This window comes from Idiotropiscis lumnitzeri, chromosome 8, assembly GCF_059441095.1.
Source record: "Idiotropiscis lumnitzeri isolate Australia: NSW breed Sydney's pygmy pipehorse chromosome 8, RoL_Ilum_1.0, whole genome shotgun sequence".
In the NCBI taxonomy this organism is placed as follows: Eukaryota; Metazoa; Chordata; class Actinopteri; order Syngnathiformes; family Syngnathidae; genus Idiotropiscis; species Idiotropiscis lumnitzeri.
In genome coordinates, this window is record NC_142398.1 from 4558269 (window position 1) to 4586087 (window position 27819).

Here is a 27819-nt window from a genome sequence, read left to right on the forward strand (position 1 = left end):
TTATCAGACTGAGGCATTCTGGGACCTTATCAGACTTATCAGGTTAGAGAGATGTTTTTTTTTTAGCAGTATGTTGTCTAAACCTGTGATGTTTCTTGGTTGCAATAACATGAATGATAAGACGGACTACGACATTGTGGACAGCTGCCCTTTTGTCCAGCTTTCCCTTGCACCATCTCTTAAGATCGTATTCACATAATGTATTTTTCACAGTCACTTCGAAGCTTAAGTATGACGAACTTTGGCCAACATGTGCTAACAAGCCTTCCACAGTCCTACCAAATGATCCACGTCGTTGAAAGTGATGCGGTGATGCACGTTCATAATAGGCATGTATTACTTAAACATAAGTATGAAGCACAATACGATGCACTGCAAGACAATGCGTTTGATTTGGGGTAGGTTTTGGGGCGCTCTATGGTTTCGAAAATACTTAAGTCAGCATGACAAGCATACAATTAAGCCCACAGTCAAGCCGCTTTGTAGCGTAAAAAAAATTGCAATGTCATGATAAGAGTTCATTTACAGTTATCAAGCCGCTCAATAATGGCAAATATGCAATTCTTTTCAGTTACTGAGTCACTTTGTGATGAGAAACGTACATGTTTACAAGCCATTTCTTGATGAAAAACGATTATTTTATGTCGCCGAGCTGGATCTTTAATGCGAAACATACAATTTTAACAGTTACTGAGCCACTTCATGAGATCAAACATTCACGAGTTTACAGTTATCAAACCAAACACAAAATTGCTTTAGGTACCTGCCTTGTGATGCCAAACATACAGGTGTTTTATAATCGCACCACCTCATGATGACAACCAGAATTGTTTTCAGTCACTGAGCCGCTTTGTGAAGAGAAACATCCACCTATCCATCCATTATCTGATCCGCTTATCTGCACGAGGATCGTGGGCATGCTGGATCTATCCCAGCCCTCTTCAGGACGTAAGCGGGGTACACCCAGAACTGGTTTCCAGCCAATTGCAGGGTACGCAACCACGACAACCACTTTCGCTCACACTCATACCTAGGAGGCAATAAAGAGTGTGCAATCAACCTACCATGAATGGTTTTGGAATGTGGGAGGAAACCGGAGTACCCGGAGAAAACCCACGCAGGGAGTAGTTGAAAACTCCGCACATGAAGGCGGCAGCTGGATTCGAACCCTTGACTTCTGCGCCGTGAGGTGGACGAGCTAACTAGTCTACCACTGTTCCGCCGGATGACAAACATTTGTTTAAAGTAATCAAGCCACTTCATGGTGACAGATTAAATCGAATTGTATTGAGTTACCAAGCCACCTCAGGATGAGAATCACACATTTGTTTTCAATCTGCCTTGTGATAACAAATATCCATATTTTCTAATTGCGCCACTTCATGATGACTAATATGCAATTGTTTTCAATCACCCAGCCACCTCATTATGACAAGTGTTTAGTTATTGAGCTGCTTTGTGATCAACACAAGAATAACCAAGCCTCTAGTCAGCTGTGCTAAATTTTAATGGCATCCGGGATCTCGTAAGTTTGTCTCCTCATTTGTTTCAAGCGCATCTTAATTTTATTTGGCGCTCAAGCGGCGGGTCTCAAAGACTAATGGCTCCAATATCTGCTGGTCTCAATTCAGCGCTTTACTCGCCGGTAGACATTTTGTGGAGGTGCGTTTTAAGGACCCGCGACCAATCAATTTTGATCGCTCAATCGCCATTCCTAGAATTAGATCAGTCGGGGCCTGTTCATGGAACTAAGATGATGGCAAATCTTTGATGAATTGCTTCCGAGCGCAATAAGATGCACAAGTTCAATGTGCTGACAGGATTCTGAGGATGAAGTACATTTACCACAGCAGGGATGACCAAACGGGGGTGCACACACGCCTGGGTAAAAACGATCTAGCTGTATATAGCAGGATTGTGCTCGCAATTTTTCTTCATTTGAACTTTTCAGAGGGGAGTGTTGGGCCGAAATATAAACTGATGTAGTTCAAACTTTCCCTGGCAAATATTCTTTTTCAGACTAAGAACCATAACAACTATTGCAGATCAAACACAATGCAATTGGAATCTAAATACTCAAAAAACAGTTGAGTCAAATATACACCACGTGAGGTCAAAATAGGCATTGTCCTAATTTGTTGGGTGTCAAATAAAGAACCCACAAAACAACCCCCTCCCCAAAAAATGGGTACTTTCATACAAAACCCCAAAAGATTGGGTTGTTTTGTGGGGTAAAAATAGCAACCAATCTTCTCAGAACGGTCCGGTATTGCTGCTAGAAAGAGATCCCGATTGATTTTGAATATTAGCAGAGCCGAGTGCGTTGAGTTGTTAAAGTACAACGTTAAGACGCAAATGCGAGGCAGAAAATAGCTACACTGCTCTCTTCCAGCAGAGGTGGGCGGAATTCGCTTTTGGCTGTGGTGGCGGCAAGTCTTTTCGCCACAATGAAAGGAAGTGGGAAAAAAGCGAAAAGATGCAGTAGGATAAACGTTATTTGGAGGCAAGAATGAAAACGAAGCTCAACTTCACGGCTCCTCGCTTCCGTCGCCGTCCGTCTTTTTTTACGCGCTCCAGCTTTAATTATCAGCTGGCTTCTGACAGCCAGGTGCACACACACGTATACATGCACACAAACACACACGCGTGCACATTTCTATACAAACATACTCACCGACCGAATCACACATTCATATTTTAACAGTGCGCAATCACACGCCTCCGTAGACATAAACAATGGAAAACATCAGCCAATATCAACAATAGGACTCATATACCAAGTATAAGCACACACGTAAATGCACGTGCACACACACGCACACAGGCTGGTGTAGCCGTAAACAATGATGGCAGTATTGCCAGGCGGCTTGGAAATGAGAAGTCGGCCGAGCTAGGATTAATTAGGTAGGAAATGGAACGAGATCGAGAGGGAAGCGTGCCAGTGTGGTGGGAAATAAGGATGCGGACAAACAACAAACGTATTGTTTCAAAGAGGATGACGAGGCTAGGACTTATGGACTAGCCCATCGCAAGTCAATTGAAAAGTGCCATCAGAATGGTCGAATGTGTCAAGAACAGTTGGAAAGGTTTGAAGAATTTGAAAGTACGAGGGAATAAAGTTAAGAAGTCCCAAGAAGAAAACGTTTTTAACCTGGAACAAAGGAGGGAAAAACTATCAAAAGTCTAATTTAGGGGCAAAGTCTTGAAATTTAAATGAAAACATCTTAAAAGTTCTAAACAACAAAGAGCAACAATTAGCTTCAGGCCACTAAAACCAAAGGCGTTTTCACAACAAAATTAACCCCTTAGTGTCCAGCCTGCGGCTTCATGTCATAGATGGCTGGTGCCTCTCAAGCACTCGCGTACGTTCATGTTCATCATTGCGGCCGTCAGCTTCGACGTGAGAGGGAGCGCACATCAATTTCAGATAAAGACCTCATCGAACCCCGGAGTGGGTCTTCAGGAACGGGCCGCATCGTGGAGCGGCATGTGCTTTTTGCCAGGTCCGCTTCTGGAGCGTCAACATGGGATAATGAGCTTCACGACCACACCCGTGGTCGTCCCTTGTTGAGATGTTGGACTGTGAAAACATCCAGCACACCCACACACGGCTGTAGAGAGGAGATGCAGTGCAGAGATAGATAGATCAATAGATGGATGTACAGACTTTGAAAAATTCAGAGCACAAACGCTCCAGTGAGGAGGCCGACTCTACAGGTGAGTGTGGCCGGATTGAAACGGAAAATTTTCGGATGAGTGAAAAAAACCCCCAAAAACGCAACATCTCTCTAACCAGCCATCTGATTGGCTGAGGTCAAAGCACTCCCAGAATGATTTGCAGCACTTGGGATATGAATGGCATAATAGATACATGTTTTGTGTTAATTGCATTTATTTGTTCCTTGTTTTGGTTGGTTCATGGTTTTCTAGTATGCTGTTCAGTGGGGTGATAGTTATGGGTTTGATGCGAAAACCGTGACCGTACATAGTCTGTTGAGAAAGTGAGTTGCCTACAACGCGATGCGTACTGTGAAGGTAATGCAAGTACTTGCACAAAACACTAAATAAGCAAACAACAAAGTCCAAAACAACAAGAATCAGAGTAACTAAAGAAACACTCTGAAACCATTTTGACTTGGAATAAGTCAGCAAACAAACAACAGTTAGACTTGACGGAGACAATGAACAAACAAAGGCACTCAGAAAACAAGAAAATAAATACGAACGGATGAGACAACAAGGAACAACTGAACAAGACAAGTGTTAGAGGAAGCTGATTGGGTAAAACAAGGGATTGTATAATCTATAATCTATCTATCTATTTATTTATCTATCACGACTGGTTAACACGATTGGCCATACAGTGCAGAGGTTGTGGATTTGATTCCAGATCCAGCCTTCCAGTGCAGAGTTTGTATGTTCCCCCCGTGCTTGCGTGGGTTACCTCCAGGTACTCCAGTTTCCTCCCACATTCCAAAAACATGGATGGCAGGTTGATTGGTCACTTTAAATTGTCGCTAGGTATGAGTGTGAGCGTCGATACTTGTTTGTCTTTGTGTGCCTTGGGCTGGGCTGGCAACTGTATATATATATATATATATATGTATATATATATATATATATATATATATGTATATATATACATATATATATATATATATATATATATATATATACATATATATATATATATATATCTTGATTAAATTAGGCAAGCAGAGAAGGCTTTGAAGGCCTTGACCACTTACCACTATTATAAATGCAATTTCCCTTAAAGCTGAGGGTGTTTAAATCACTCAAAAAAATGCGATGGAGGTGTACTTTTGCAGTGTGTTGTATTGTGTCACTTGGTTCCACTGCCTTGTTACATTGTCTTGTCATGGTGTTGCATCAGAAGGAAAACATCAAAGATCATTTTAGGTCAACGTGACGGGCCACTAACGAGTGCTACATTGTTTGGCTTGTGCGGGAACTCACCATAGCTGCTCCACTTGGTGACTGGCTTCGATCAAATAAAACACCTATGATCAACTTTGATGTCGTACCATGTTTATGCCAGGCAACTGTAATTAAAGCAACAATTAGTTGTCATTTAGGAAGCACAAAGCAATAAAAACATTTGTGAGGATGGCAGATGGTGAACTGTGCTGGGGCACGACAAATGCACATTTACAAAATATACTGTATAAATACGTGCATGTGTGTGTGTGTGTGGTGGGGGGGGGTGCAGCAGCTACACGCGCACACACACACACACACGCAGGCCCCAGTCGATACATTTTGTTAATGATGAGATCTAGCGCAACTAGTCAATTATATTTGTGCATTCATTTAAGAGTGTACGTGGGTGTGAGTTTGCGTGCGTGTGTGTGCGTGCACGTGTGTGCGCGTGAATGTGTGTGTGAAAGAGTGTTACATGTATGCAGTCTCCAAGGAAATGGTTGCAGGTCAAGGACATGCACTCTGGAATGATTAATGTGTCCTGTAATTCCATTGGCGAAATTAACTGTATTTGTGTGCACATGTGTGTTCATTTTGATTATGGACACACATGAACACACAAGCACACACACGTAAGCACACACACACACATATAGGCATACGTACACGTCCACATAAAGCAATTAACGGATGGTGGATGAATCAAGCAAATTATTTCTATGATATTTTTTGGGGTTTTGGGTAATACAATTCAGTGTCAATCTGGATTAATCTATGAATACCAGATTTACTGTAGTACTATTTTTTTGCTAAATAGCTGACTCACAAATGTATATACTTGACATTTATGTGGCGCCTGGTCGGTCTCAATTTGTGCAATACTTGCAGCTTTTATTACTTTGGTTTAATTATATGTGGGATAAACACTGATAAAGGCAATTTAACCATAATGCACTGATTATGCATGTTTGGTGTTCCATCAATAAAAAAAAAGTCAGGAGGGGGTCTGCCATTCGCTAGATCAGGCGTGGGCAAACTACGGCCCCGGGGGCCACATGCGGCGTTTGAATCTGGTCCGGCCAACTTGAAAAGAATTAAATGAATAAACCTTGTTAATGTTTTATCTTCAAAATAGTGTGGTGTGTCACATCCATATATTTTGTTGTAATGCTTTTGTTCATTCTCATTTAAAATGAAATTATTTTTTTTCTCTGATGAGGTGAGGTTACCAAAACACTCCATCCATCTGCTCCTGGTCTGGCCCATCTGTCAAATTTTAGAATCCATTGTTGCCCGCCAATCAAAAAGTTTGCCCACCACAGCTCTAGATGGTCAGTTCTCAAATGCTTTTGCACCTTGGTATCACTTTTACTGAGACATTTGGTGACAGACCGGTGTAGAAACAAATAAAAACAAGTGATTAAATACCCAAGTCAGTTCTGCGCCATCTCGAAGGATGTAGTTGTTGTGAAATGGGGAACACTGCGCTTTCAAGAAACTCCAAAAGCTTGTCGGTCAATGCTGGCCGCTGGCATGAAGTTTAAAGGAACTGCTCACAGCTGTAAATGGAAAAAAAAAAGTATTTTAACGTAGATATTCCCCGCCAATAAATATTGCTGCTAAAATTCTGTAACTGGCGACGCACTGTGCCACTTTTATCGACTCAATAAATAATTTTTTCTCAGTTCCCCTCCAAACATTGGATGGCCGCTTCATGTGTGGCAGCGTGTATCGTCGACTTCAACTGCAATCAGGAATACATACACGGATGGACAGATTTGCTAACCATGACTCAGCGTGACTTTGTTTTTTAGAAACCAAAAGACAAAAACACCAATGAACTGCGAAAGTAGTGATTTGTGCAGGTGATTGATTGAGCTATATTTTGACTAATTTATTTTCTTGTTTTAGGTGGTCTAATTAATTCGAATTATGAATTACACTGATGTTTAATTTTGCATTCTTTATAGTATGGTTATTAATTATGAAAAGAAATACAAAAATGTGACATTCAGTTGTTCATGTTTGAGATTCGGATTGTGGTTGGTTTCAGGCTTTTGTAAGAGATGTTGATGGATGGTTTATGATTTGATTGGATTGCTCCTTCACGGTTTGTGTCATATTTAGAATTGGGCCACACGGTCTGGTGAAAGTGTTAATGTTAGGGCTTTGGGTATTCAGGGTGGTGCAAGGGTTCAGGGACAATATTGGGTTGAATCCAATTACGTTATACTGCCATCTAGCTTATATTGAAAGGTCATTACGAGAGAGGAGTGGTGTTTGCCATCTTCTAAACATATACTGTATTCTTATAGTACCCATGGTTTTGTCAAGCACTTTTATGTGTATTTTGTGATTAGACTTTTCTCGTAGCTTGATTCTGGTGCTTTTTACGTCTCGTTTGCCCAGTCCCCTTAGTCAGGCGGTCCAGCCGAGGGAATGTAGTCATTGTTTAGTCTCTTCCATGGCTGTCTTCACTGCATATCTGTCTCCATCTCTGATGCTGCGGCCACTCCTGAAAATATGATCACTTAGAAAATTTATCATAACAAGTACACTGTTTGAGATAATTTTAAAAATTGGTTTAATTAATCACAGCCAGAGGTGGATTTTAGTCCGGCCCACGAATCGGCCCTCTGGCGTGCGATGTGATCACGGCCAAATGGGCAAAAATCACCACAGAACGAGTCAAAAGCGCCACTACCGTATTGGCGCGTACTTGGAGCTTATGTTTTCCGTGTGGTTCCTTAAGTGCACACGAAGGTGATTGGCTCATGTTACGGGGTGAGTGAAATGTTGTGCTATGTGAGATGCGGAGTAGTTGCAACAGAGAAGAGGACTAAAGCAGTACAGTTGGCAGATTGGCTGACTGTATTAACATAAAACAAGACACGTTTGCGCAGATGAAGAAAGAAGAAGGAGATGAATAAAACCATAATAAACACATAACAAATTAAGCGCATTTGAATAGTAAATTAACCAGCTAACAATCTTTATAGAATAGAATAGAATAGAATAGAAATCCCTTTATTGTCATTGTACTCAAGTGTGCAACGAGATTAGAGGGCTCCCCTCTCCAGTGCAATACAACAATAATACAGACAAATATATAAATTAGATAAATAAAGAAGACAGTGCAATGGAATTCAGTGCTGAATAGGGCATATAGAAACACATCACAATGCTGTTTTGCGAGGTTAGGGTGGTCTCGTGTGTGTGTGAGAGTTCAGTATGGAGATGGCTCTCGGAAAGAAACTGTTTCTCAGTCTATTGGTCCTTGATTTGATGCATCTGTAGCGCCTGCCAGAGGGCAACAGGTCGAACAGGTGTGAGTTTGGGTGGGTATTGTCATTGACGATGTTGAGAGCCCTTCTGAGGCACCGGGCGGTGTAGATGTCCGACAGTGGGGGGAGAGGGCAGCCAATAATCCTTTGCGCTGTTTTGACTGTCCTCTGGAGCCTCACTCTGTCCGCCTCAGTGCAGCCGCTGTACCAGGTGGAGACACAGTACGTCAGCAGGCTCTCGATGGACGAGTGGTAGAAGGCCAGCAGCAGCTTCCTGTCCAGGTTGAATTTCCTGAGGACTCTCAGGAAGTGCAGACGTTGGCGGACCTTCTTTACCACTGCTGTGGTGTTGTGACTCCAAGAAAGGTCATCGGAGATCTGTACTCCCAGGAACTTGAACGTGTGGACCCTCTCCACACGCACGCCTTCGATGCAGAGGGGGGGCGGCAGCGTCTTGTTCCTCCTGAAGTCGACGACAATCTCCTTTGTTTTAGCAGTGTTAAGGTGCAGTCTGTTGTCCTTGCACCAAGTTGTCAGTCTCTTTACCTCCTCTCTGTAGGCTGTCTCGTCACCTTCCGAGATCAGACCGACCACTGTCGTGTCGTCAGCAAACTTGACGATGGTGTTGTTGCCGTGGGCCGGGCTGCAGTCGTAGGTGTAGAGGGCGTACAGGAGAGGGCTCAGCACGCATCCTTGGGGGGAACCGGTGCTCAGCATGAGGGTGGAGGACGTGTAGGGGCCGAGCAACACAGTCTGGGGTCTGTTGGTCAGAAAGTCCTTAATCCAGATGCGTGTGAGGGCAGGGAGGCCGAGAGTGTCCAGTTTGGCGACGAGGATGTCTGGGATGATCGTGTTGAATGCCGAGCTGTAGTCCACAAAGAGCATCCTTGCATAGCTCTGCTGTCGTTCCAGGTGGCCCAGCACAACATATATAAACCTTTGCCATTAGCATTTCTACACAGATGTTTTTTTTTTCCTTAGGACGGGGTACGACAATTTTTACAAATAAGGCCGGAGTGTAGAGGCCGCCGGGCTACCCAGATTGCGGCCGGGGGGCGGGGGACTCTCCGGCAAAAAATGGTCAAGTGCCCAGCTTGATTAATTAATTTGTATAGCATGCAATCATATAATGTAATTATTAAACACACTAAATAATAATATTGATAAATGTGGTTCTGAATAAAACAAAAAAAAAACATAAATATTGTTGGTGGCATATCAGAATCAGAATGCTCTTTATTGTCATTGCACGAAGGGTGCAACAAGATTAGAGAGACGGCAAGTGTTACCCTAACTATGTCCTTTTGATCAAATCAAGCCTGCCACTGTTCTTGAGTCGTGTCACCGAGATATAGGAACACAGTCATATTAAAAAAAAAAAAAAACAATAAAACAGGCCCATATACTGGTGCCTTGTGCAATTCCATTATTAAAAATGCGCATGAGAAATTACATGTGTGAGACAAATTTGAAAACAGGGTGGAGGACTCATTAAAATTGTATTGAATTGTATTGTATTTTTCACAAATCCAAGAAAACCTCCAATACAGAAATACTGACAGTTGATGAAAACAGTTTGGTACACTTCAGCATTGAAAACTGGTACATTTTTGGGGACTGTCAGACAGTAGCCTACATTAATTTTGCGTCTGCAGTAATTTGCTCCATGTACTGTATACTTTCACGTTTGGATGCTGATGGCTATTAGTGGACGACTGTTCTGTGTGCGTGTGTGTGTGTTTGCTACTAGACTTTAGTTCTTATCTCTTTTCTGAAAAGCTTTGGATCGATCTTTCTGCCCAGCAGGTCCAATTACATGTCTCCCTCTTTCTTGTGTAAAACTTCATCTTTAGGGAATCGAAAGAGGCTCACGCCATCCTCCCGTCACTTCAAACAAAAGCCAACAACAGTACGTGGCGACATAAACCAAGTGAAATGAAAAACAAAATTGAATCCGGAGAAAAACCGCGAGAAGCACATTTCAAAGTCAGCAAGTCAGTGATATTTTATTTAGGAGTTAGGGTAGGTTTAGAATTATAGTTAGTGGACATGTTTAGAGTTTAGGGGTTGGGGTTAACCTCCCAGGTTCGTTTTAGGTAGGTGGTCAGTAAATAAGACAGCTGTCATAACTCGTTCAGTTTAAAGGTTAGCGCAGGCAGGTGGGGAACGGTAGTTAGGGTTAGTTCTATATTTTGTGTTCAAGTGGGGTTATCTTAAAGGAGATAGTGTTAGGATAGGTTTTGGTTTAGGTCTAGTGCTGGAGGATTAGTTATTTGTTAGGGTGCCAAGATAGCTTCTAAAAAACAAACCCAGGATATAATGATTATGTAAAGCATCCATTGATCCATTATCTGTACCGTTTCTCCTCACAAGGGTCGCTGGGGAGTGCTGGAGCCTATCCCAGCTGTCTGCGGGCAGGAGGCAGGGTACACCCTGAATTGGTTGCCAGCCAATCGCTGGGCACACATAGACAAACACCCATTCGCGCTCACACTCACACCCAGGGACAATTTAGAGCGTCCAATCAACCTGCCATGGATGTTCTTGGAATGTGGGAGGAAATCCACTCAGGCACCGGGAGAACATGCAAACTCCACACAGGAAGGCTGGAGCCGGAATTGAATCCACGACCTCTGCACTCCGCCGTCGTGCAAACGAGTCGGCCACCGTGCCGCCAGCATGTAAAGCATACGTTGCAAACATCTGAGGCATTATGGACATCTGAGCAGTTTTTGCAACAACATGGAAACAATCATCCATCCATCCATTTTCTGTACCGCTTCTCACTAGGGGGTGCTGGAGCCTATCCCAGCTATCTTTGGGCAGTAGGCGGGGGACACCCTGAACTGGTTCCCAGCCAATTGCAGGGCACAGAGAGACGAACAACCAACGCGCTCACACACATACCTAGGGGCAATTTAGAGTATTCAATCGGCCTGCCATGCCATTTTTGGAATGTGGGAGGAAACCGGAGTACCCGGAGGAAACCCACACAGGCACGGGGAGAACATGCAAACTCCACACAGGATGGCCGGAGCTGGGATCGAACCCACGCCCGATGCTGTCTCTCACTGTGAGGCCATCATGCTAACCAGCATATATATATATATATATGGCCGGAGCCGGGATCGAACCCACGACCGAGGCTGTTTCTCACTGTGAGGGCATCGTGCAAACCAGTCGGGCCACCGTGCCGCCCAGAAACAATCATGCATAGTATATTTATTGTGCTTTCCTTAAAACAGAAAAAGTACAGCATTTGCAAGTCACATATTTAGCGCGACAGATTCTCCTAAAGCTTAATGGAACAGAACCCTAATTAAACATTTTTTGTTTTCTTTTAGGTGCCTTGGTATTATGGTAGAACCGCTGCTATGAAAAAAGGCTTTGTAATGATAATGATAACGTTTGCTAATGTTTGTATAATGTATGTTTCTTAATAGCACATGACCACAAGCACTGAAAGGGTCGATTGGTCTTGAGCCACCAGCGAGGAGTTTAAATTTAGACACGTCGATGGAGTGAGGCCAATGATACGGCGCAGAAATAGAAGTTGACTCACATCCTTCTGTACAACACACACACACACGCGCACACAATAGCCTCACAGCAAATAGTCCTCTATTTGTGTTAAACGAAATAATGCATTCATCAAATAAATGCAGCCCCTATTTATGTCTCAGGGAGCTCCACAACTAAATTTCAGTTGATATACATTGTAACTTACCGGTATTAATATTGTCTATTTAAAAAAATACATATCCTTCATAATAGTATTAATATTCTATAAAAGTATTTGAAAGAAAAGTGTGTAAAAAACCCAAACAAACAAAAAAAAAACCCTCCCTCAAATACATTCTTCCCTCAAATAAATGTGATCCCAGTTTATGTTTCGAAGAGGTACAGACTTGTACTGAGGATGTCACATGCAGGCAACAACATACATGTGCACTTCACAAATATCCTCCAAGAACGCGCAAGCATTTGAGTCTGTGCAGCTGGTGTAAATCTGGCGCAAGTCATTAGCTGTGGCACATTTAATTTTTTTTTTTTACAAGCTGCCTGCCATAATTGGATCCTATGGAATAAGATTTATCAGCATATTATTCACATTATTATTATTTCACAAGAATCAGGTCTTCAGCATGGGTTTTATTTTTCTTATTATGATTGCACATCCATTTGATAACAAATGTTTGTTACGCATCACAAAATGGCTGAACAGTGGATGGCGGAGAGTGAGATGACAGACTACCGTCCACCTGTAGTGAGTGACGTGTAATGATTACATCAAGACTCGCACATAAAAAAAGAAAAACGCTTTTGAAAAGCTGTCCACTGCATTGACTGATTCGCAAATTGAACACTGCAAACTATTTTGAAAGAAAACGGATTTTGAGTACAGCAAAGCATCTCTGTAAAAAGTGAAATATATGACATAGATAAAGCATTTTATTGTTTATTCCTAACAGGTATGTTACTTTAGCGTTCATGGCTCTCATTTAATTAATTATTTTTAGGGTCTTTAAACACATTTAAAAATAATAAACACATGTTATAGATTTATAGATACAAAGTACTGATGCCTCTGTTAACAAATTGAATTTCATCCAAACCAGCAAATGTATCACCTCACAAAATACATGAACTGTCAAGCCCAATGTTGTACATTTATAAAACAAACCTACAAGCGTCGTTCCCGCTAGTTGTAAAAAGCAGGATTGAAGAGGATTGGCATTGGCATAAAACTAAGACTGAGCAGAAATACTTCCTGTTTTCATTTTTCTTCTTTCAAATATACAGTGTCAAACAAAATAGTGTCCCACCATCTGGCGGCTGACGGTGAAATTACACACAAAATGAACAGGCGGAAGATCAGACTTCACAAATTTGTTACTCGCAATGTTGCTAATATAACGTTGTTTGTGCTTGAAAGTGAGCCTAAAATATGACGATTGTATGAAACATCCATCCATTATCGGCACTGCTTCTTCTCACGAGGGTCGCGGGAATGCTGGAACCTAACCCAGCTGTCTTCGGGCATTAGGCGGAGTTCATATTTTACTCGACCGTAAGATGCGCCACACCCTCGTCTTTGATACTTAGCTTGGGGGCGCTGCAGCACCAGATGAGGGTGCTATTTCTGTCATTGTATTTAAACCGGGGGGGCCGCACTACGAGGCGCATGACCACACTCATCTAAATAAGAATGGCTACTAGTAACGGCCCCTTAAACCAATGAGGGATGTCATGGCAACACATCTAATCAACAACGTCAGGGGAGGGATTTCACTGGTCACCACACTCGTTTTCAAATCAAAACCAAAACTATTTCTGAACAGCATACAAGCAAACAATGAAACAAAGAAATAAAATTATTACAAAACATGCATCTGTCATGCCATTCATATCCCCAAAAGAAATAAAAATAACACAAAAACGGCACTAATGCATTACAGGAGCCTAAGCCTCTGCCAATCAGATGGCTGGTTAGAGAGATGTGAGAGAGAGCTTTGCTTTGGGCAGTACATTTTTTCTTGCTTGCAATAACAGACTACGACATTGTGGACAGCTGCCCCTTTGTCCTGATTTCTCTTGCGCCCTCACCCAAAAACGTGTTCACATAATGTATTTGTCAAGTCAATTCGAAGCATAATTGCCTCAGATTTAGGCCAGCAGGATGTGTTAACATGCACTCTGCAATGCTCCAAAGTGATCAGGTTCAATGGTCAAGAGAATTGCTCAGTCAATGTAATAGGCGCGTCGCATGATGTTGTTTTGGGGGAAATTTGCCTTATGGTCGCGAAAATTTTCTTGGAGTTGTGTGATATCAAAAACCTTTTTGAAAGACCTTTTCAAAACAAAAAAGTTTGATTTTCAAATTAGGCTCTTTGTTGCGCAATACAAATGTACCGTTATTAGAATACGTGAAATAAAATTAATACATTTAATCTGGAAGCAGAAATTTAAATACATTTACGTCAATTCACATAAAGTTATCTTTTTTTGGCATTTGAACTCGCTTTGCACTTTTGAATGAATGATAAAGAGAATGACGATGATAAGGAAGTTCCATGGAGAAGAAGAACAATACTGATTGGACCACATGATCTCTAGCAGGCTGTCACATCCTTGGTGCTCTTTCACAATCACAGAAGGGCCAGATTTACTGTCCACTCATGCCAACGTGCAATTACAGCCCCCCCCTCCCCTCAATATATATATTTTTAAAAATCTACTCTAATCCAATAGCAACCTGTCACGTTTGGGATTAATCCAACACCAATTCCAGGCTTCATCGTAGGACTGTTTATCAGATAAAGTAAATTCAAAAAGCGACTGGTCCACCATTAATCTGCCAGACCTTCAAGTTGCGGCGAGCTCTATTTTTAATCACAGTTACCACGTCCACCCACGGTTACCGTCCACAGCGGCCAAGAAATACTTCTGCTTCCTAGACCTTTTTCCGCGCTAAATGTCACCCTGCTAATTTATGTGAAGAGAAACACTTAAAAAAAAAGCAATGAAGAAGACACGACTCAAAGTACATCATTGGGCTCGATTTTTGTGACAGGACACACGCTCAAAATCTGCGCTATGGCGGGTGAGACAGATTGTTGGTAATTTTGTTCATTTGTGCAAGCCGACACATTTTGAAATTATGGTCTGTGCTGTTGTGGGTGTGAGTGGCAACAGACAAGATAAGTGGGTACCCTCATTAAAAGCCAAATGAGATCCTGGCAACATAAATTTGTCTACGGAACTCACGTGAAGTATAGCCCGACAACCAAACCACCGGTGTGTAAGAAACAGAGGGATTATTTAAATATTGTAAAGATGATAACAATAATTACTATGATAATTTCAATTAATTGAACTGCAGAAAGTCTACTGGTTTACAAAGATCAAAGGCACAAGGTGGGCAGTTACTGTGTCTGGGCTGGAAGTGGTTTGAGTGGCAGGTCACTGTAGTGACAAACTTTTCCTTTCGAGGGAAAACAATTTTGAATAGATGACTGATGCACAATTTCTACATGTGCAAAAAGAAGAAACAGCTTTTGAAAAATGTTATTTTGTTGTGACAACAGTGACTATATAAAGATTCATGTCTATAGAAGAAGCTATAGAAGGACGCCTTTTTCTTAGCTGTCCACTGAAGTGCACAACTTTGACGTACAGAAGCATGCATTTTGAGGAAGCATCTTTATATTAGTTTACTACTGTTGAGACTGAGGCACAACTTTGATGTGAAGAAGCATGCGTATAGAGGAAACACATTTTTTGTTCCATGCTTACTGTTGTGACTGATGCACAATTTTGACACATGCATAAAGAAACACAGTTTGAATAGATATGCACTGTAGTCCATCTTTTGAAGCACTGTCTACTGTAGCGAGAGATGCACAACTTTGACATAAAAAAGGATGCATTCAGAGGAAAGACGGTTATAATAGCGATCGACTATAGTGCCTGATTTCAAATGTTGACATTAAGACTTGCAGCTAAAGACCTCAACTTTTGAATAGCTGGCCGCTGTAGCGGCTGATGATTATCTTTAATATCAAAGACTTAGCTCATGTTTGGATGTTAGCTGAAATTCATCATATTGTTAGGGTGCCTCTCAGCATGACAGTAGCGGAGCGAGGGGATCTATGGCTGGTAAAAATAGACAGCCAGGGCAGATGCAGCATGCGCTGTGTGCAGCATTAGCGTTAGCGCAATTCGTCTATGTAGCCTCGCTCCAGCTGTGCGTGGCGACAAATCACCTCATTGATTCCCGGCATGAAACTTCCTCTGGCGGAGTATAAATATACGCAACCTAGATAAGAAATGCACAATAAGTCTTTGTCATACACTTGCAAATGTGTGCTAAGGGCTTTTTTTAAGCTGGACATTTATTACTAGTGGCTATTTTATATCAAAATGGCAGACATCCTGCCTCTTTTCAAACATTATTGGTGTGAGACTTTTTTGTAGGTATATTCATGATAGACGTGTCTACTAAAGTTCATATTGCAAAGTGAAACTAGATTTGGGGGCTAGATTCCAACAAAACTCAGGTGTGATACTGAGACAATTTTTGGACTGCTACTGGCTACTTCCTGTCTTTTCAGGCATAGGTTTTTGAGAATTTTTGTGAGCATATTCATGACAGACCAAGACTACCGAATTTTATATTGCTGAGTTAACCTTGGTTTGGGGGCTGAATTTCTACAGTGAAATCTTCAAGCCCTAATTGGTAGTATTCCGTTTAACTTGAATCACTGACCTTTGGGACCGTGCACTACTCTCACACAATGAACAAAACCCCAAAAATCTAAATTTTGTGTTGCCCATCAGTCTTTCATATCTGTTCCAAATTTGTAGTGGTCAGACAAAATCTCTTGTACAAAATCGCTTTTGGAAGACCGCCTGAAAACATGGCCAAAATGACCCCCCAAAAAATGCCACTTCTAGCCAAAATTTTAGACTTGGTTGTTGTTCCTTTTCAGTTATGGCTTCTTGAGTTTTTTTGGGTCTACTCATAAAAGACGTGCATCCAAATTCTATGTTGCTCAGTGGAACTGGCTTCATTTTCAAAGAAGACTTGAATGGAAAAGCCCTCGAAATGTTTTAGATTATGCTTCCGATTTGTATATCGTGTTTTGTAACACCGCTGAATAATTCATTCGTATTTGATTGGAAGTAGTTCGACAAACAAGAAGAGAGCAGACACAGTCAATTAGTGGCAAAACAAACACTGCGACTCTGAACAACACCGTGACTCAATGCCAAACAACTCCAATTGTAATTGAAACCATTTATGCTAATGCATTTCACCGTTATGAGCTCAAATATTGTTTCAGTCACCAAACATCTATTGAGTGGAAGCGCGGTGTGTGTATGTTTGTTCGGCGCACTGTAATGAGAGAAATGTAGATGTACAAAGTTTTTTTTTTTTCAACATATTTTTTCCACCTCATGTATATTGTCGTGTGTGACATAGAGTACGTGCATTTGTAAAAGACCTAAAACGCACTTAATTCATTTGCAGGCTAAAACATGCAAATGTGTGCGCGTTCTTTGCTTCAGGTTCAATTCATCACTAGGGCATGAAGGCAAATCCAATACTTAGGCAATTCCAGTAACGACCTGAGTGACTGTGTGTGAGCGCGAGGGGGTGTGTTTGGCGTGCGTGGGGGTGTGTGTGTGTGTGTGCTGCCTGGACAGGTTGATTTACACACTACACGCACACTCGGGATCAGTAAAGGTCAAAATGCACCCGACGTTAAGGCATCTGATAGAGATGACATAAATGTGCAAATAGCGCAGACGCACGCACACAAATGCAGAAGACAAGTTAGCTCGATGACATTACACTACTAACTAAATAAAAGAGAATAAAACAACTCATGTGTTATGTAACCTTTAATAATTTTGATTTTTCAATTGAATAAATGAATCAAAATGTCATAGTGAAATGTAGCTGCTCAACAAAAGAGAATGTAAGCAAAACGGAAAATCTTTTTCATTTTGAAATGACTTCATTATTTTCACATCTAATTTATTGCATTATAATTGATTTCTTTTCCCTTTTTCCCCGGTTTCCGTTTATGTGTAATGCTATGTAATTTGCAAAGTATACTTTTAGCTTTGTTTACACTTTTTAAATTCCATTTTATTTATCAATGTTTTCATATTACTTTAAATTTTTTTTCTGTTTTAGTCATTAATATAGTTTTGTTCATTTTGATTTTATTTTACTTTTATTCACACTTTTTTAATTTAATAATTTCCTGAAGATATTTTGTGTTTTGATTGAATTAGAATTTTTTTTTTTTTTAATTATTTTAATTGCATTTTTCTTTATTTTAACTTATTTTTTCATGTTAACTTTTAGAGTTATTGTTTACTCATTTTGTTTACATTTCTGTCTTTTTTTGTGTTTTTTCCTACATTGGGACTGATTTTACTTCCATTTACAATTGTCTTTTTTATAATTAATATATTTAGTATTTCTTTCTTTCATTTCCAGTTGCTTATTTTTACTACTAAATCATTATTTGTATTTTACATTCATGGTTGATTTAATTAAGTTTTTCATTTTTACTTCTATTTCATTTAAAAATATATATATATATATATTTATGCCTTTTCAACTTGCTCTGTCCAACTATCTTTATTTCTTTCCACTTTGTTAAAAATTAAATGTTTTTAGATTTTCATTGCATCTTTCCAAAAACAAGTGTGTCCATTTTTAAATAAAAAGGTCACAATTGGCATTCCTCCACAAAATGTCATGACATTTGCAAAGTAGTTAGTCGCATAACTCCGCTGACTACGACAACAAGCAACCTTGTGTGGCAGTCCTGATTATTTCATAGAGTGCAGGGAGTAATGTGCATTAAAACGAGTGACATTACAGTGATGCTAATGAGAAAGAACATCCAAGCCAAATGTTGTTCTGGTGCAAAGACATAAAAGTGGACAGCGTCTAAGGAAGAAAGTAAGTCTGTGTGTGTGCACCCACAGGTCACAGTATCATATTTCTACATGTCGTTTGACCGCCAGCAGCAGCCAGACTGCAGAGAAAACAACTTTTTGTGTGTCCTTTTGCTCTCCACGCGGAACCCGGCTGCAATGCATAATTCAAAGGCGGCCGCATTACTTCTGCTCATTTTGCACTACGGTCCCACTGAAAACATGACGGGCCAATTAAATCTGTGCCCAAGTCACCCCCTAAAACAGGGTGGAAAGTACAGGGGGGCCGGGGGTCTTTTAGCAACACTGTAATAAGGAACATAACGATGACGAGCAGAGACTCTAAAAGCCGACTTGCATTCGTAGCTAAAAGATAGCTTTGAGTTTTGAAGTAGAAACTTTATTTGGTCCTGTTGGCTCCTGTAAATAATCTGATAGGCCTCTGAGGAAGATGCAGAATGTTACATTTGGTTTGCACATGCAAGCAGCTTGCTAGCTACTCATTTTTATGATGCCAAGAAAAGTGTTTCAAATGCTGATTGCATTTGGAAATGCACGCCAATTACACTCTGCGACACTTTGGACTGTTCGGAAACTTAGAGTTAATCAGAGAGACGTCTCATGATCTCTCATCTTGTCACTCATAAGTCACCTAATCAATCAGTCAACTGTCACTCTGTCATCTCTCAATCTGTTACCTTGACACTCATTCGTCACTCAATTCAGTCATCTCAATCCTTGGTGACCTCAACACTCAGTTGATTATCTCTAGTCACAGGTCAACCTCGCACTAAGACGGCTCACCTCCCGGTCATGTCGCCAATGAGTCATCTCACACAAGTCGTTTTACGGCCTGGTCGTCTCTAAGTCAGACATCTCTCCTTTGGTCATCTCACCACTCAGTCTTCCTCTTGTTTTTCTCGTTACTTAGTTATCCTGCCCAACAATCATAAATCATCTCTTTAATCAATCATCTTACCTTTTGGACCTCTCACATTCAGTCATCTCGCATCCAGTCATTCCCATATCCATTCATCTCATCTTCCATTCATCTCCCTACTCCGCCATTCTGACAGTTTTGCCATTTGGTCCTCTTTCCAGTCAGGAATCTCTCACTCAGTCATCTTATCACTCAGTTGTCTGTGATCCACAGTCTAGAAAGTCACACAGTCACTTCAACATTAAGTCATCTTGACATTCACGTATAGACTATAACATCTCGTCATCAAACCTCTTGAGATGAATCGTCATTAGTAACAATTCAGCTCTTCCACCTCTCCGTCATTCATCCTCTCATTCATCTCACAACACTAGCACTCTAAAAAGCATACACAAAAGCCTATGCATGTATTTTTAGCCCTTTGCCATTTTCGGCCCATAATGGTGCATGACCGACCCTGCCGTTCGCAGCATTGATTTCTGCACTGTGGTCAATAGTCGTGCAATTTTCAAAAAAGAAAACAAAGGATTCTCTCTACTTTTCTCTCTTTTTCGAGCAGACCTTGGCGTTGCCATGACGAGTGAGGAGGAGGAGGAGGGCCCCTCGACGGCGGCAACCATTACCCGGGTGACCAGGGTCGATGAGGTCATTGACCCCTCCTCCCCCCATCCGTGCCACCTCGAAGAGGAAGAAGAAGAGGAGGAGAAGGAGGATATAGAGGAAGAGGAATTGGACCGCGATGATGACGAGGACGATGGGAGCAGTGCCACCAGTGTACTCGAGGTCCCCTATCCTGAACTGGTACCGGTGGTCTTCTTCTGCCTCAAGCAGACCACCTGCCCTCGCAGCTGGTGTATTCGCATGGTTTCCAGTCCATATCCTTTTTTTTGTAAGCCACCTGAAGCCGGGGTTACCGGACATGAGGTACACACACACATTGCTGCTTAGGGGTCCAATTTTATATTTCATGTCAGTAGACTGGTCAGTCATCTCAGTTTCTTTGTCCATGTATTATTTGAGGAAATGCTGGACAGTAATAGCCATCACAGAGTAACTGACTAAATGATACGTGATAGAGACATAAGCAGTGGCACAAAGCTCTTATAGTTTTCTCGGTTGCTTTGGCTCTATTATTGAAACTCGGATCAACTTGATCTTCATCATCACATTCATATCACAGCAGAAGTCTTCTTTATACGTGTGAACACATTTCCATTGTTTTCACACATTTCCCACACCTTTTCACGACCATAAAGTTAGCCTTTCCCACTGATTTACACAGCTCTCATTCAAAGATAAAAGGGTTTAGACAGCTCTTAAACACACAGACGCTCTAGTAACCAAGCCTTAAAGCATGAAATGACAAAGCATGCTTGGATTAGAGGTGAAACATCTTCTACGACAAGCAGAACAGCGCGGATGCAATCGATTCAATGCCTCAAGAATGAAACGTCCTGGATGAATGACAATATTAACAGGCAACCACAACTGCATTGGTTTCATTATGCTAAACAAAAGGAAAACATTCCAGCACAGCCAATTGGATTCATGTTGAATAACAATCATTCGTCAAAGCACATGAGTGAGACTCCGAATCTGGATGATTCAATCAGCAGTCATTCTTCACCGAACAATAAAAGGTGCTCACCTCTGCAATCATGAAAGAAGGAGCTGATAGACATCTTTTGTGAAGAACAGGCCATGGCATAGAATTTGAGAGACAGGAACTTGAATAAAGGAACTATATCTTTGTGGACATGGTCAGCTTCAATCTAACAAAGGTCGGGAGAAGAGTGGGGAGAATTATTGGACAGAGGGACACTGTTACCTGTGCCAGGCCAGAAGGGTGCGAACATATGCCATCTCAACTCCACTGTTTGTATAGAACACTTTAAAAACAACAACAGCAGGAACAAAGTACTGTACATAAATCAAACATAGAAACTTAAAACTGAATAACAAAAAAATTATATTATCAATTCATCCATTTTCCCCCTTCTAAGCCAAGAAGCACAAACTTCTCTCTCCTCAGCTGTTCTGTCCAGTCATGCCAGGGAAGGCATTCCTAGGCCAACTGGAAGACAGAGCCACTCCAGCTTATTCTAATTCTACCCTGGAGAACTTCACCTGCTAGGTGACTAGGAGGAGTTCTAACCAGATGCCCAAATTATGTCATCTGGTTCCTCTCTTACTCCGTGTCCCTCCTGGATGAAATGAGCCGCTTACTTTCTCTCGAGGGAGCGGACACACATTTTAGCTGCTTGCATTTATGATCTTTTTCTTTCAATTCGGACCCACAGTTTATCACTGGATGGTAGCGAATCAAGAGCTCTGCCTTTCAACTCAGCTACTTGTCCATCAATTTTCCATACCACTTAATCCCCTTCAGGGTCACGGTGAGCTGGAGCTGATATACTTTGGGCGAAAGGCAGGCTATACTCTGGACTGGTCATGGGTCAGTCACAGGTCACAATCACCATTCACTGAACAGTCCTGCAGTGCCTTTTACAATGATGCGGTCCTCCACCATGTCCTTACAACACACAATGGCTCATTAACCTTTGGATGGGGGGGCTGTGGACTTCCTATGGCATCATTTGGCGTAATGTTGCTTTCCACTACTCCTGCCTTGTGGCCAAAGGGTTTGCAGACCCGCCTTGTATGACAATGCAGTTACATCCTGCATACACATTTTCCCTCAATACATTTGAGGAGTTCTTCTCAGCATGGATATCGAAGCGGTTTTATCACCATACTTATGAGGAGATGTCCCTGCTGGATGGCTGTCACGTTTCTGGCAATGGATGCGGAGGCCTGGACATGCGAGAAGATTCTTTCCAAGATACCACGTAAGAAAGGACATCCAATTAATTGGATAAAATTGTGCCCTAATACATAGGAGCTGGTGGACTAAAATTGTTATGATTTTTCTATTGGATATTTACAGTCCCAGAATCTGGCTTTTTGTATTTCTTACATATTTTGTGGGTTCGATTCCGGCTCCTTTTTGTGCGGAGTTTGCATTTTCTCCCCATGCCTGCGTGGGTTTCCTCTGGGTACTCCGGTTTTCTCCCACATTCCAAAAAACATGCATGGCAGGTTGATTGGACACTCTAAATTGCCCCTAGGTATGAGTGTTAGCGCGGTTGGTTGATGATAGTTCGTCTATGTGTGCCCTGCGATTGTCTGGCAACCAGTCCAAGGAGTACTCGCCTATTGCCCGATGACAGCTGGGATAGGCTCCAGCATGCCCGCGAGCCTAGAGAGGAGAAGCGGTTCAGATAATGGATGGATAAATAATCATGATATTTTGATTATATTTAGGACTGCACAGAAGGCCTTGACCACCACCTCTGGCAAGAGGGTACACTGCCTCTACTGTGCATTGAAAATCGACAGAGCTTTGAAAGACAGACGAAAGACAGATGATGAATCTGTTTTCATGCATGCACGAGTGCGCCTTTTTCAATGTTTGTCCACAGATGACTGCTATGCTTTTGATTGTCAGCCAGAAAAAGAAAGGCAGAAATGTTCTTTGTTGTGGCAAATCAAGCGCCTTATGCTTCCCATCACTCCTCCCGTCATCTTTGTCGTACTGTACATGAAAGAATGTGGAAGCAACGGAGTGAGAGAAGAGGATATTTACTCCATATCTTACAAATGAAAGCAAGCTAAATTCTCTCAACTTTCACCTTTTATGTCTGTAAAAAGAGATTTCCAGAATTCATTTCAAATCGACTGACTTGACTTATCCTTTGACTTTTATCCATCATCTAAAACATATCTGAAATTAAGCCATGTATTTCATTAACATCCATTTTCCACTTAAGGGTAAACTCATCTTCACATAGTTCACATAGTTGAAAGCTTGCACTTGTCATGGGGCATTAAGCACCAAAGTAATCTTAATAATTAACCACAAACACTTCATTCATAACTTTATGGACCCACTAAAACACACGTTGGTTTCATTTTCAACAAATTGATGCAGAGAAATAGTCTGCAACTACTCCAGAGAGGTGTAAAACTGAATTATTTCCACTAAATAAATAATCACAGTCTTTTATTGCTGAATGAAAGCTGAAGTCGCACCAGGGGGGTGTTCATATTGGCTGGCAGTCCCTCAAATATAAATCACTTTGACATCTGCTAAGCTCACACTGCCCCCCCCTGTGATCCCTTGTCATCGTAAATGGTCCGTTCCGTCTTCATATGCTCGCTGTTCCTGAACTCGGATTCAAAAAATCCATTTCATCACCGCTAGATGATGACAGCAGGCACCTCAAGCTCCTCAGCCACAAGCTTGTCATCAAAAGCAAACTTGTTTTTCTCAACGGACTCTCAATGACTTTTGTTTTGGTAAGAGCCAGCCAAAAGGCAGAGTTGGACAATTCGGAACAACATTGTGACACAGTTAGCAGCGTGTGCGAACACAACCGAGGCAGTCAATAGCCATAGATGCCTTGAAATACACTGAATTACAAAATTAGCATTTTTTTCAGGTGATTTTGTCTTAAATAGGACAAGACAAAAACTACTAAACTAAATAAAACAAGATTGACAAATGAGACAAACTATGAAATAAACGGGAAACTATGAAACAAGATTATGACAAGACTAACTAACAAATTAACAAAACCAATATATAATTAATTAATATAAATTAATATAAATAGATGACCAAACAACCGAGACCATATAACAATCAAAGAAGATTAACCAAGAAACAAGCGTAGCTAACAGATAAGAACAAGACCATTTAATGGATAAAAATGACCAAACACTTGAGACTAACCCATGGAATTATCAAACGGACAAGGCTAATGAGACTAACTACACACAAGTAAACAAAGACAAAGCAACTATTGGATAAGACACAAGAATAACTGACAAACAGACAAGAAAAACAAATGGAAAAGACTAATCGATGAGAATAAATGATCAAAAAATGTCACTAACGGAACAAACAAAGTCCAATGAGACTTAATTACTTAATGATTTAATTTTGGAAAAAAAAAGAGACTCACAAGTATGACTACCACCAAGACCAATTAACGAGGATAAATGACCTAAAAAAAATGAGATCAGTGGAACCAAGGAGTGAATGAGACTAACTATGAAACAAACCTGACAAACTAACAATTAAATTAGATTAAGAAACAGGAGTAACTAACGAACCAGACCTTCAAACATAACAACAAGACCAAATGCCAACAAAAACTGGCAAAACAAACAAGGCTAATTAACGGAATGAACAAACGGACAAGACTAACCAGACTAACTATGGAACAAAGATACTAACATTTGAATGACATTAACAAACAAACAAATAACGAGAATAAATGACTACTAAACAAACAAAACTAACTAACGGAATGAACAGATGAACAACAATAATCGGTCTAACTAAGAACAAACTAAGTCACATAAAAGACTAATTAAAGAAAGGAAAGACCCGTTTATGAGAATAACTGACCCGAAAAATGAACGGAACAAACAAAACTATTAACTAAATGAGACAAATATACAAGATTACTTTTTTAGTTATCTAAAAACCAAGAGGTACTAACAAAAAAGACGACCTAATGAATGAACAAAACCAAATCTCTAATCTCGTTGCACACTTGAGTACAATGACAATAAAGGGATTTCTAAATAACGAGAAGAAAAATGACCAAGAATATGAGGGAATACCAAACAAAACACACAAAAATGATAAGAAACAAACCAACAATTGGACAATATTAACTTACTAAGAAACAGGGTATCGGACATATCTTGGAGACTAATGAACGAATAAGGTTAATTAATGAGAATAAATGAACAAACAAATAAGAAAACTCACTAACTACCAAATGAGGGCCAAAAGCCATCTAAGACGTGTGAAGCATGATATCAAGGTTTGGAGCAAGTCAACTACACTGCCCCCTCCAAAAGTCTTTTTTTAAAGCTTTGTAGAACTTTTGACTTCTGTCTGATCTCCTTCAGCTATATGCTAATGCTGCTATCAGTCCCCATGCTAATGCCGCGATTAATCATCAGGTCCATGTCGGGGTGCAGACCCGTTAGAGCCGGTTTAAAAGGCTATCTTTAGCAAAATCCATTCTGTGCGCTTCACTTTTTTATCGCCCTAACAAGACGACAGATTATTTTTGGTTTTATGTCAAGTTTGTGATCTAAAGAAACTTAATTGTCGGTCAAATGATGTGTCAAACTTTGAGATTAAACCTGGCATCATGACAGCTGATCTCACATTGATGATACTTTAATATGAAATTTCTTCAATGAGGCGTTTCAGAAAGAGAAAAAAGGGCTTTGTTGTAGTGGAGAATCATGCAACAGGCTGAAATATCATTAAGATGCTTTAATTGCTGATTTCCTGTCATGAGCTTTTAATATTGTTTTTTTTTTTTTTTTACATTGGGGAAAGCGCGAAGCTAATTTGTTCTCATATTTGGTGCTTCAGGCCTCACCCTTAATAAAAGCAGCAGGTTGTCTTCCTCATCAATAATTCAGTGGAAACGTCAGTGGCTCTTATTTGGTGAGCAGATATTTCAGCAGCAGTTGGCCACCATGTTCTAGCAGCGTTTCTGTTCGTTTTATATGTATTCGATAAAGCCGATATTGATACATATCGCAATAGTTGGGTGAGTGATATCAATAGAAAATGGAATCAATAAATTTTACATATAATACGGTATATATATATATATATATATATATATATATATATATATATATATATATATATATACCGTATTATTGCCCTGTACTGCATCACGCCTTGTGTACAGACAGAGAGCCATGGATCTGTACACACGTTAATCACTTGAGCAACGGGCCTGATGCCTCACTGAGCATTTCTGGGTGGATTTCAGTACACCTTGCTGGTTCAAGTCTGGAACTACTGTGTGCAGACTGTGACAACTAAATTCTGTGAATACCTCATTTGGTGATGGTTTCACACAATCAGAACAGACCAGTATGTATGTGCGGGAGAAAGCTGGACAAAAGGGCAGCTTTCCACGATGCCGTAGTCTGTCTTATCATTCATGCTATTGCAAGCAAGAAACATCACAGGTTTCGACAACAGACTGAAAAAAAAAAAAAAAAACACTGCCCAAAGCACACCACTCACATCTCCCTAACCAGCCATCTGATTGGCCGAGGCTGATAGGCACCCAGTATGCCTCAGTACTCTTTTGTGTTATTTTTATTTCTTTTTGGGATATGAATGGCATGAAAGATGCATGTTTAGTGTAAATTGTATTTCTTTGTTTGTGTGTGTTAAATACAGGAATAGCACCCACAACTGAGGCTACGCGCCCTTTGATATGGCCCATCTTTTGGCCGTGGAAATACGGTGTATATTATTGTCGCGCAACAAATCAAATCCTATCGTTCCATATTAAAATTGAGATACATATCTAAATGTCCTTTGTTGAGAGATATATCTTAGAAGAAAATGGTGCATTTATGGTATTGACAAGTTCATTTTAACATATGTAAAATTAAAAAAAAGGAAGAAAATTGTCATTGCATCATACCCCCTTGATTTGTCGCGTACACCATATCAGAACGTAATCCAAATGACACGAACCTATAATCAAATTGTACTTGATTGAGGAATCCACACCCCTACTATATATATATATATATATATATATATACACAGTATGTAAGTGACAAGCAAATGTTTTGCATGCCATTAGGGTGACTGGTGTTCCGTGTCGCTGTTAATGTGTTTGTTGCCGCCTCCACGCGCACCCCAAATGAGCATGCTTATTGGAGGAGGTCCCTTATTTCCTTTTGTTTACGAGATGAATATTTATGTGTCACCTCCGGGACATTACAGACAAGACAGTTGTCCACTTATTGATCGCCGGATTCCTGTTAAAAAAAACTGTGTGTTCCCCATGTGAGAAAAATTAACAAAAAAAAAAAATGAACATTCCAATAAAAAGTTTTGGAACCTGTATAACACCATTGAAAAAGTAATACATCAGCTGGAGCTAAAAATTAAGTTCAATAAGATACTTAAGCCAATAGACGACTGCGTATGGAGCAATACACATTGGGGTCCAACGAATGTAAAGTCATTCAAATTGATACTGTATGAGTCACACTAATGCATGTGTGTGGGTGGGAGTGCAGGCCAAACAATCCATGGACTGATTCAGATGTCCCACATAG

The 27819-nt window shown here is 40.7% G+C and overlaps 1 protein-coding gene across 1 annotated transcript in view; it reads left to right on the top strand.

Annotated features, from left to right (window-relative positions):
- cacna1ib (calcium voltage-gated channel subunit alpha1 Ib) overlaps positions 1–27819 on the top strand; it is a 151925-nt gene that overhangs the window by 6281 nt on the left and 117825 nt on the right. The window contains exon 2 of the mRNA XM_088302635.1: positions 20186–20500. Within this exon, the coding sequence (XP_088158761.1) occupies positions 20200–20500 (301 nt within the window). The 5' untranslated portion in view covers positions 20186–20199. The remainder of the gene's footprint in view (positions 1–20185; positions 20501–27819) is intronic.